Source organism: Limulus polyphemus, unplaced genomic scaffold (assembly GCF_000517525.1).
Source record: "Limulus polyphemus unplaced genomic scaffold, Limulus_polyphemus-2.1.2 Scaffold579, whole genome shotgun sequence".
Classification (NCBI taxonomy): domain Eukaryota; kingdom Metazoa; phylum Arthropoda; class Merostomata; order Xiphosura; family Limulidae; genus Limulus; species Limulus polyphemus.
This window is the reverse complement of record NW_013666189.1, coordinates 421,451-433,187: the sequence shown is the minus strand read 5'-3', so window position 1 is coordinate 433,187 and position 11,737 is coordinate 421,451. Positions and strand designations below refer to the sequence as shown.

At 35.4% G+C, this 11,737-nt stretch overlaps 1 protein-coding gene across 1 annotated transcript in view; it reads right to left on the bottom strand.

The window, feature by feature from the left end:
- Positions 1 to 11,737, bottom strand: part of LOC106459231 (plakophilin-4-like) — a 38,544-nt gene that overhangs the window by 17,680 nt on the left and 9,127 nt on the right. The window contains exon 2 of the mRNA XM_022385683.1: positions 868 to 1,009. Coding sequence (XP_022241391.1) covers positions 868 to 972 — 105 coding nt within the window. The 5' untranslated portion in view covers positions 973 to 1,009. The remainder of the gene's footprint in view (positions 1 to 867; positions 1,010 to 11,737) is intronic.

The following is an 11,737-nucleotide window of genomic DNA, read 5'->3' as shown; positions in this document are numbered from 1 at the left end:
GGTTTTGATACCCGTGGTGGGCAGAGCACAGATAACCCTTGTGTAGCTTTGTGCATAATTAAAAACAAACAAACAAACAGACATAAGTCGTCCACATGGTCTAAACAACAGTACGTAACATGATAAAGAAGAATCTTCGTCTGGAAAAGCGACACAAGTCGCTGTACACAAGTTACTTCCATGACATATCCGTTTAACAGTCTCATACCTCAAGCACCTGTAGAGTAAAACGAGTATTAATGCTATTCCATATGTAGAAATATTGTTCAAATCGCTGAACGCAGGGACTATAAATTGCTGTGTGGTCGGAAATCAGATTGTTGACACGGGCGCTGAGAAGCCGTCGTCCTAGTACATTAGGTAGATTATGGAAAGCATTCAAGGAGAAGGGGTGTGCTTTAGAAATGACAGCCTTACGATAGGGTTTTTTTGGAATGAAATCTACGCTGCAAGGCTATTGTCAAGACACACGGTCGTCCGAGAGAGCATGACTGGACGTGATATTTTGGAGTGTAACGACGTGGTTAGACTCCCAAATGGTTTTAATGTAACGTTCTCAAGCTCTGTATATACATGGCCCAAATAATCGTGTATCATCAAGCAAGAAAACAAAATTGTCCGTTTGCAATGTACACAAAGAGTAAGAACACGCCAACATTTCCTGTTTTACTGTTAATTATATTGTGAATGTGTCTTTAAAAAAAAAAGATCATAATACATTTTTCTTATAAGATACAAACCTTTGCAACCATAAATAACAGGTTGAAGTTCTTAATTACTATTTGGTAAAATAATAATAATAATAACTTGTCAAAATGTTATTAGGTATAGGAAAAGGAGTTTTTAATTCTGAAGTATTCAACTGACCTGTTCTTTTATAGACTGAAAAATTCTAGCTGCTGATTGGTTAGGAGGAAGAGCTGGGGAATATATCACAGGTCTGACTTGGATAACCGGGTCCTCCCCAGGCATGGTGAACAAATCGTTAACTGGTTAACGTTTAAGAACCCTGTGAAGGCAACATAGTCTCATGAAGCTCTTGCTCAGGTGCCTTAAAATAATTTAAGTGAAAAGTGTGTATATATATATCAAATACAAAAAATGTGTAAATACTTGAATATATATCGTGTATAAGTAATAATAATATAAAATATATGAAACATGAGTTTTATAGTTTGTTTATTTGTTTGTAATTAAGCACAAAGCTACACAATTGGCTATCTGTGCTCTGCCCACCAGGAGTATCGAAACCTGGTTTCTAGCGTTGTAAGTCCGCCGACATACCGCTGTGCCACTGGGGGCAGTTTTAGAGGAAAAAGCCAACTTTTCACCATGGAATGGTGTTGAACAGCTATTATGCTATACAGAAATATATTCGTCAAGTCATAGTGATAATTACAAGTATTATTAATTACTAGTATGTTCCAGTTTCATTACAACAGTATTAACAGTGTTGCTTGCTTCGTATTTCTGTTAGAGAAATTTGCTTGATGCAAGTCTTCCCGGGATTGTGGACTGCATTGTTTCTTGTGTATTTCTGTTAGAGAAACTTGCTTGATGCAAGTCTTCACGGTATTGTGGACTGCATTGTTTGTTGTGTATTTCTGTTAGAGAAATTTGCTTAATGCATGTCTTCACGGTATTGTGGACTGCATTGTTTGTTGTGTATTTCTGTTAGAGAAATTTGCTTAATGCATGTCTTCACGGTATTGTGGACTGCATTGTTTGTTGCGTATTTCTGTTAGAGAAATTTGCTTGATGCAAGTCTTCACGGTATTGTGGACTGCATTGTTTGTTGTGTATTTCTGTTAGAGAAATTTGCTTGATGCAAGTCTTCACTGTATTGTGGACTGCATTGTTTGTTGTGTATTTCTGTACTCTTTGCTGAACGTCTCTCTCTCTGATAAGGCAATAACTGTTATTCTATTCACATCAACAAACTTGTAAAACGAATCCGTATATAACTATATTTTGTATCTTAGATAATCTCAAGTAAAAAGTCATGTGTGACTATATCAGTTCCAATGTCGGTCTAGATGTCCAGACTGCTAATGCCTGTATGGGATTGTACTACTTAGAGCACTGTATCCATTCTGATGGCCAGATGCCCTGCGACAAAACCAGTAGTGAAGATTCCTCTAAATCGCTCGTTTGTGAGACAGGAACATAAAAGCACGTTCTTAAAGCAGCGTACCTTGATGTAGAACTTAATGTAGTTGACAAGGTCCAGAATAGTATGTACAGCTTGTTCAATCGGAACGCTTTAGAACTTGTAAGGGGGGAAAAACTCCAGCAAATAACTAACTGTGTTCGAAGCCACTGCATCAGAGAGAAAGAGATAGTTGATCAGCTTTAGGATAGAATTCGTAAATTACTGATCAATGCATAGGTCTCCAAAGGATTTTGATCTTCCATAGTTTTAGTGTTACTTCTTTTGTTTATGGAAAGATTATCTGTGGACTGGGGAAAGAAGTCTAATTTCAACTCCTCAGATATTTATCGCTATGTTTTAACTTTACAGTTCCTTTCTTACGAACTAAGCAACCTTTGGAGCACAGTATTCGGACTGTGTTTTCATGATGAACAACGACACAAGTTCCGCCATCGGTTGTCTTGATTTGGATATTGAACGCCCATCGTACGATAACCAACTTTAATGATTTATTTGGTGAAATTGCCTTCTCTATTACAGCCTTCCTGAGACAAGATGGTGTTTTGAATGTGGATTTCGGAGAGTTTCAGATCAACTTCATACTTTGTCATCATATGAATTTTGCTCTTGTCACGTAAACTATAATCATTATAATGAATTTTTTTAGAACAGTTAGCACACATGGTCACATACAAAAGATGCATTGAATTTTAAAAAAGGATCCAAAACTCGAGCTCGAGTTTTGGGCCCTTTTTTAAAATTCGTTATTACAATTAGAAAGTATTATATAAGCAATCTATCGTGTTGGAGATCATAAGTGCTTGTTTTAAAGCAAAGCAGCCAGTTAGATGGTGAAATGTGATTCCTTGAAATAGGAGGGAGGTACGTGTTGTGCCTAATATGTAAGTGTAGCCATTGTTTCCATCAAAATAAAAAGAAGCATTCAGTCTGATGATTGATGCCCAACAGGGTTCATCTTATACATATTGCGAACCGTGGTGTCTGTCCGAGCGTTTCTGTCTTCCATTTGAAAAGCTGCGCACGCAGGCAAAGCTCAACATTCACTTTTGAAATGACGGGAGAGCAGGCATGAATTATGTTGATGCAAAATTTTGTTTCGGAAGCAGTATATTCTAAACTAAACTGTTAGGAATTATTCACACTATCATTTACATTTAAAAATGTGACGTAACTTAAATAATGAAAATGTAGATTTACCATATGTTATTGTTGAGTGGCTCTTAGCATGACTGAAATGCTCAACAATTATGTTCGTGCTGGGCGGTATAAGTAGGTTAGATCTTTGGCTCTGAGTGAAACCAAGAGTTCAACACAATTAATCTTTTTAATATCCTTAGATTAACTTAAACTTTTCCCGTCACTGGGGACGGGTACTTTTGCTTGTCTATGAATAAGAACCATAAAAGTGTTAAGTACAAATAAAGATATAGTGACTATGAAGCCAATAAAGGAAACGGTATCGTTATATTAAACAAAACTTATTTGAATGAACTTTAATTGATAAAACTAAGTTTATGAACTTAAAGTTCCATTTACAACTAGAAAATATAAAGCGCAAAAATATATATTTAAATTAAAGAAGGAAAATTTATTGACAAAGAATGAATATCATAAATTTAAACAAATTGGCTCTCATTCTGGTATCATGCATGGAGTTCCTAAAGATACTTGTCCTGCTAGACCTATAGTGTCTGGAGTTCTTACAAACAATCATGAACTAGCAGGGTTTCTAGTTAAGTTATTAGAACCATTCATTAAAAATTATTATACTATGAAAGATAGCTTTGAATTTTCTCTAGATATAAACATTTTGATTTTAATAATGCTAATTTTGATATAGTATCCATTTACGTTGACATACCTCTAGATAAGACTATAAATTTATGTACTGAACTGTTGTATTACAAAGACAATGATAAACTAAAACTTCCTCAGCATCTGTTTCAGAAACATGAATTTTGCCACCAAAGAATCTTATTTTGTATTCAACAACGACATATATATAGCCGAGTTGATGGTGTTGCTATAGGATGTAGATTAAATCCGTCACTCGTTAATTTGTCCCTGTATCACAATGAAAAATGCTGACTTGAAGAATATCCTTCTCAGTTTAAATCAGCATATTATAGAAGATATGTAGATAATAACTTTATTAGCTTCAGAAATGCTGTAGAAATTGTTTTATAACTATCTTAACATTAGAATCCAAATTTTAAATGCACTACTGAAGATCAATAAAAACCACCAACTTCTATTCTTAGGCGATGGTAAATTTTAGTAAATGGTATTAGAAATGCAATACGTTATTCTTGACTCTTTTCCTTCATTAATCTACCACGATTATTACAAATACGTGTATGTTGCATTAATTGGCTAAAATTCATAGCCTTTTTCGTGACTCATGAGTGACGAGAGAGGAAATGTGGAAGAAGCGGCTTTTTAGGGTTTTTATATACTTTACTAACCACCTTACCATCAAATACAGCCATGGAAGTGTTTAGAAATTGTAAGTGCTCACCAGGTAGAGCAAATTCGAAAGTAAACTTGATATTATCGTGAACCTGGTTAAGGAACTGATGAAAGAGAATTAATCTGCTAAAATCACCATTCCCAATCCCATAACTATCTCAATAAAATGCAGACATAGTGCAGAAGATTTTGCTCCGTCCAGTGTTCAATCGCGGGTTGCTTTACTCTCAATGGTAAACATGAAAATTATAGCAGAAGCTACAGCCACCATATTATCATGGCTACTCTTCCTTGCGTCTGATTGTAAATCTGTTCTCCAAACCCGAAAACATTATTAGGTAAAACAAAATCCAAAAGTCTGCGCACATCAAGTAGATAGACCCCATGGAGATCCACATTAGTGAAAAAGGACACAACAATGTCAATTCCCTCATGGATTTAAATGGATGGGTATAGATTACATACGTCAAAAGAAAAAACGATGCTCTTATCGGTGATTTTATCAATGCTGGAGTCCAACTTGTTAAGAAGAACAAAGGTACTAGTGAGATGGATCGGAACAGCTGTTTTGTTTTGTAGGACAGATACCTCTCGATAAAGCCGTAAGGTGAAACGTTGAAGCTTTTTACTGTCAGAAAAGTTGGAAAGAACCATTTTGACTCTGTTGTTTATTGCATGGCTTTATTTGTATTTGTCTATTTGTCTTCACCGTATTATTGACGTTTTGACTTCTGTCAATACCCGCGTATAGTGCGCACATTTTTTTCAAAATTTTGGGGCTCAGATATGAAGCCCGTACTGTACGAGGAAACAGTATTCTTCCAGTATTTTCAGGTGAAAATTGGAGTCCGAATGTTGCCTCAACACGTAATCATCGTTTGTCGCTGTCGGATTACCGAAAGTAAAAAACAAAACAAACACACACAATGAAGAGGAATAAACATTTATCTTTTAGGCTTCAGTCATACACTTATAACAGGTTCATTTTGTCAACCATAAGAATTGTACAGTTTATATTTGCTAATAATGATTAATCAAAATATAATAGGGCAAAACATTTTAATTTTGGTGAGCTTTTTTGCGTTGGGTCGTTAGATGATTTTACTATCCTGTGCTACAATATACATTCACAGTCACATTCAATCGTAGTCACTCTTCTATGCTTTATGTACATAAATTACAGGTGACTATAATTTCATCCTTTGTTTGATCATTAAGTAATATGATTAATTAATTTTAAATGATATTCATTCACACGCTCATGTACAATTACCAGTCAACACAACAATACACCAATCACAAATGCCGATCAGCTGTTAGAATTGCTTTGCGCACTATAAATGGGCACATTGATTGTTTTCCTAGTACGTAAATCAGAAAAATTCACTGCGCACTATACACGGGTACTTACGTTATATGATGTTTATATGGTTCTGATTAACAAGGTCTTAATTTCCGATAATTCATAATATTGCTGACGGAGCTGTTAGTTTCGTGTTCTATAAAAAATTAAGTCGTTTTAGTTCTTTAGTGTAGTACTTGTGTCATCGATCAAGTCAGTCTTTGATTGAGGAAGATTTAAGCTTTGTATTCCAGGTTTCAACAACTGTTACAGCCTAACGGAGTTATCTGATCGGAAAATCTTCTTTGGAAAGAAGTTATACTGTTCTGTCGACTTCTATGTTAACCATTCAATTGGATATCCTAGCGTCTCACGACGTCCACTACCTTGCTGTCATGACAACAGATTCACAGAATTGCTGAACTCCCTCTCTCTCTCTCTTTTTCTTTTTTTTCTTTTGCTACTTTGAGATAACAAAATAAAACTCTGTCTTTTGTACGCCACTGTGTTGCTACCACGGTAGATACAGGTTACTCTAATCCTACTGTACTTCTGTATCAGTCATGAAGATAAGCTTGTGCATACTGTTGGGTAATTACACAAACTTTATGTAAGTTGTAACTGTAAACTCCTGGCTATTAATACACCTGTACATACAGTTAAACTTTCATTGGTTTGAAAAAGTAGTCATTATTATGCATAGTGGTAGAAATAAATATATTCAAAATTTCAAAGATTAAGATCCCTATATACTAGGGATGACTAATAGTAAAATTTGGCAGAATACTGAAGCCGGGTGTCAACCAAGAAAGGGTTCTCCCCTGGCCGTCCCCCCCCCCCAAGGAAAATAAACATCAAACTCAAAAATTAGAAACAGAAACAATAGAAGTTTATTACATTTAACCAATAATCTCCAATAGAACATTCCAGTTTTGCTTTCAACTTTCAAAATTAACCAACAAAAATGTGCACACCAGTTTGCAGAATGCCTGTATTTTTGGAATTTGTTTAAATTATACTTGAGGAACAGTAGGCATTTCGGCGTTTTCGGGTAAAAATTGCCTTGACCTTTCGTGCGTGATAATACTGCCAGCGGCTCTAAAACCCCGTTCGCTGTCTACACTGGTCGGAGGTGAGAAGAGATAACGTCTTGCTATCCTGGCCATTCTGGGACATCGAACTTCATTTGACATCGAAAAGTGAGGCCAGTGAAAGTAAACACAGAAACAGTCATGTTGACACGTTTTAGAATCATTATTCCGATTAATATGTAGCCCCAACTTCTCAATCCCTAACCCTTATTGTTCTCAAAACCCCCACCTTCTCCAGAAATCCACTTCTCAAGTCATGCCTGTTATTAACCTCTATTGTTCTCTGAATCTCCAACTTTCAGCGGGCGGTCAGTTTTTGTTGCTTGGAACACCTTTTTTTAACTAAACCAATTATTGACTGTAAATTTCAATATCGCTTAAGTTGTCACTAAGATTAGGGTTTAGATGCCATTTTCAATTACCCGGATTCGGCTGCTTTTAATTTCGACATTCGGCTGGAACCATTATTAGCGGGTAGCCCATTAACGGCCGGGGCGCAATATCTGGTCGGGTACCCGTGCATCCCTACTATATACACAAAATCTTTGCACATTTCTTTCTCGCGTCAACTAGCATGAATGATTACTTAAACTTTCTGGTTATGACTTTTCGCAACAGAACAGTATTTCTAGAACACTACGCATGATCCTTGGCCATATATTTACAGAATTATTTATTCGCGTGAACTAGAAGTATTTATGATACAAATTAAATCATCTACCCAATATGGTTCCAGCTACCTAAGGTCAGTCTGTGTCCTCTGGTGTCGTTATAAAGTATAATCGAACCACTTCTTCCAGTGGCATAGCGGTAAGTCTTCGGACTTATAGCGCTAGAAACCGGATTTCGATATTCACGGTAGACACAGCAAATATAGCCCATTGTGTAGCCTTGCGCTTAACTAAACGCAATAGATTTTTTTTACAGATCGTATTCCGAAGCCTTCAATTACCATTTAGGCTTAGTGAAACATTTTCTTATATTTGCTGAATACAAAACACGCATGAACTCCATGATGGGATCTCCAATTAAAACTTGTAGACTTCAAATAGAGACCTTTACAGATTAATTTAAAATATAAACAATAAAGTTCACTGGTGATTGTTTCAACAATAATAAAAGACGTAGCAAAATACACACGTAATCAAAAGTTAATGCATTGGTATTTAAGATAAAACACTACCTTGTCAAAAATATGAGCAGGTTCTCTTTTTGGCAGATAAAAACAAACTAATTGTGTGTGCGAATATTTATGTATAGAGGATGATAGGAATGTGAAATTCACTTTAACGTTACTTGATTTTATTTGAAGTTATTGTATATTCTGTATCTAAATATTCGAAATTCATGGATTCATTAACTTATGAATACCCCATAATGAACTGACATCATATTATACCGCTTTTACGATGTTAATCCTTGTATAAACTATATCACTATTTCGCTGTGAAGACAGTTCATTAGAAGTGGTTCGATATTTTGTGAAATACCAGTGGATCGAATATCTCCATGGAAATTAATTAAACTACAGAAGCTGCGATTACAGAGAGGGAAATCATGAATCGTGAAAATGATTCGTTTATTCATTCTACAGCACCTTTCGGAACACTACTAAACTGACGTCTCAGAAGTAGACAATTGGTTCAAGGAAACCAAAAACAAGAACTCATTCATTTTCACGCTCGGTGCTGTTTAAGTGTTTCAACATCGGGTCTCTATTTTCAACTTATAACTCACCTAGCTAACTCTCTCATTCTCTACAATCATTACACTTCCGAAAATTACATTGATCATTTTACATTAGCTCTTCTCTCGATATACTAGCATTCTCTAACTTGGAAAGAATAACCAAAAACTGGTTACTTTTGGTGCTAGTTGTGTTTGTGTGTTTATTTATTCCTCTGGTGTGTTTGATCTATTATTTCACTCTTTAGTTTTAACTACATTTATAAGATCTTTATATATTTACTTTTTTATTGTACAGTGTACGAAAGCCACTTCATTTAGCTCACGAATTATGAAAACAGTTATAAAGCTGGATGATTTAGCACATGAAATACAAAAAATTCTTAAACCTAGATGTTAACATGAACTTCATACAGCTAGATATATTAGCTTAAAAGATATCAATTTTTTTATGATATTCAGTGACGTAATTCCTGTAATATCAAAATCTCCATAAAACTAGGTGGTATTGCTAATGAAATATCAGAATCTCTAGAACACTAGATGGCATAGTTTTTATATACAGTGCCTTGCAAAAGTATTCAACCTCTACCAATATGTCACATTTTAATGAAACACAAATAATGTAAACAATTTTTTAATGAACTTATTTTTATTCAAAACTCTAATTATCAAACTTAACACTGTTATGTGTGAAGGAGATTGAATGTCAGCAAAACTTGCAAAAAAATATATAAAATGGAAATTTGCAAATTGCATAAGTATTCAGCCCACTAAGTCAGTACTTGATGGAAGCAGCACCTTTGGCAGCAATTACTGCTGTGAATCCTATTGAATATGTTTGTACCAGCTTTGCACAATGGGATGGTGTAATTTATACCCATTCTTCCCCGCAAAATTGCTCCAATTCTGACAAGTTCGTTGGGGTTCGTTGATGACTACATTCTTCAAGTCTCACCACAAATTTTCTATTGGATTCAAGTCAGGACTTTGACTGGGCCATTCCAGGACATTCAGTTTCTTCTTTTGAAATCATTCAAGTGTGGCTTTGGCCTTGTGCTTCGGGTACTTGTCCTGCTGAAATCTGCATTTTCGACTTAAGCAGGTTTCCCTCCAGAATTCGCCATCCATCTTCTCCTCAATTCTGAAAAGTTTCCCAGTCCCTGCTGATGAGAAGCATCCCATGACATGACTCTGCCACGACACCACATGCTTGACAGTTGGGATGGTGTTGACTGGATGATGTGTTGTGTTGGGCTTGCGCCAGAAGTAACACTTTTAATTTAGACCAAAAAGCTCAATTTTTGTCTCGTGTGACCACAAAACCTTCTGCCACATGTCTGCAGTATCATTAACATGCTTTGTCGCAAATTCAACACTAGATTTAAGATGATTTTTTTTTCAGTAATGGCTTCTATCTTGCTATTCACCCATACAAGCCTGCTTTGTGTAGGGACTGGTATATTGTCGATATATGAACACTGATTCCTATCTCAGACATGAAACTTTGCAAATATATCAAAGTCACTGTTGGCTTCACAGTGGCATTCCTAACCAATTTCCTGCTTGCCCGGATGCTTAAGTTTGGAAGGGTGGCCTGATCTGGGTAGTGACTGGATGGTATGAAGCACATTCTAGTTCTTAATGATGGACTTCACTATACTCAAAGGGATAATCAACGACTTGGAAATTTTCGTGTAACCTTCAACCTTCTCCTGATCTGTGCTTCTCTACCACTTTATCCTTGAGTTGTTTGGAAAGCTCCTTGGTCTTCATGGTTGGCTTGTCGTATGTGAGTTGCGGCTTGAACAGATGAATTAACTCTGAAGTCAAGTTAACGCGTTTTGATTACACACAGACAGATCCATTACACTAATTTATGACCTTTCAGACTAATCTTTTGCACCTGAACTGATTTATGGTTGCGTAGCAAAAGGGTTGAATACTTATGCAATTGAGAATACATTAATTTTTTTTGAAAATCTAACTTTCTTACATAATACCAGCGTTTTTTAGCTTTCTCAGTTTGGAGTATATTGTGTAGATTTTAAATATAAAGTTCCATTTGTCATGATTTCAAGCTGAGAGGGATGTGGAACTGTATCAGAATCTTCATAAAGCTAGACAGATCAGTTCACGAATTATTGGTATTACCGAATAGCTAAATGAGTCTGAAAATATAGAAATTAGAACAAATTTTGGAGACATAATTTATGAAATATTAAATTCTGACTAAAGATATGTGAGTTACTAAATCCTTAAATATTAATACCACCATAAAGTTAGATGACTTTGAAATATCAATGATTTTTAAAGCTAGATATTCTAGTTTGTGAAATGTCAAAAAATTCATATTTATTTTATAAAAGAAGAATTTTTCAGAAGTGATACAAAGTGAAAAAAGCATTTATACATACACAGCAGTAAAGTTGTCCTGTAGAGATTGACAGTGCCTTCAGTTGATGTTAGAATATTTCAAACTCTATACTTCCAATTATATAAGAAAATTGTGCAGAACTCCAAACTCAATAATGATGTGAATGTCAAAGTAATAGAGGATAAGATAAAGTGATGAGAGATTCGGAGTACTTAAAAATCTGTAGAATAACTTTCACCAAAATTAGCAGTTCCAAATTCATTAAACATAATCTTAATTAACCTCCAGATTGCTGATTTGTTTTTATACAGTTTCGAGTGGTGGCTTACACATATTGAGTCATAATGATGTTTTTGACAGTTTCGATACTATGTATAATGAAATGTATCAAAAAATTATGTGACATCATTTAAATTCTATGTCAAATACAGCGGGGACTCCAATAGTACTTAGTGGGAAAATTTGCGCTATTATGATATTTTTAAAATGCTTTTTTGTGTGTTTCATATATCATTGGCCCGGCATGGCCAGGTGGTTAGGGCGCTCGACTAGTAATCTGAGGGTCGCAGGTTCGAATCCTCGTTACACCAAACCTGCTC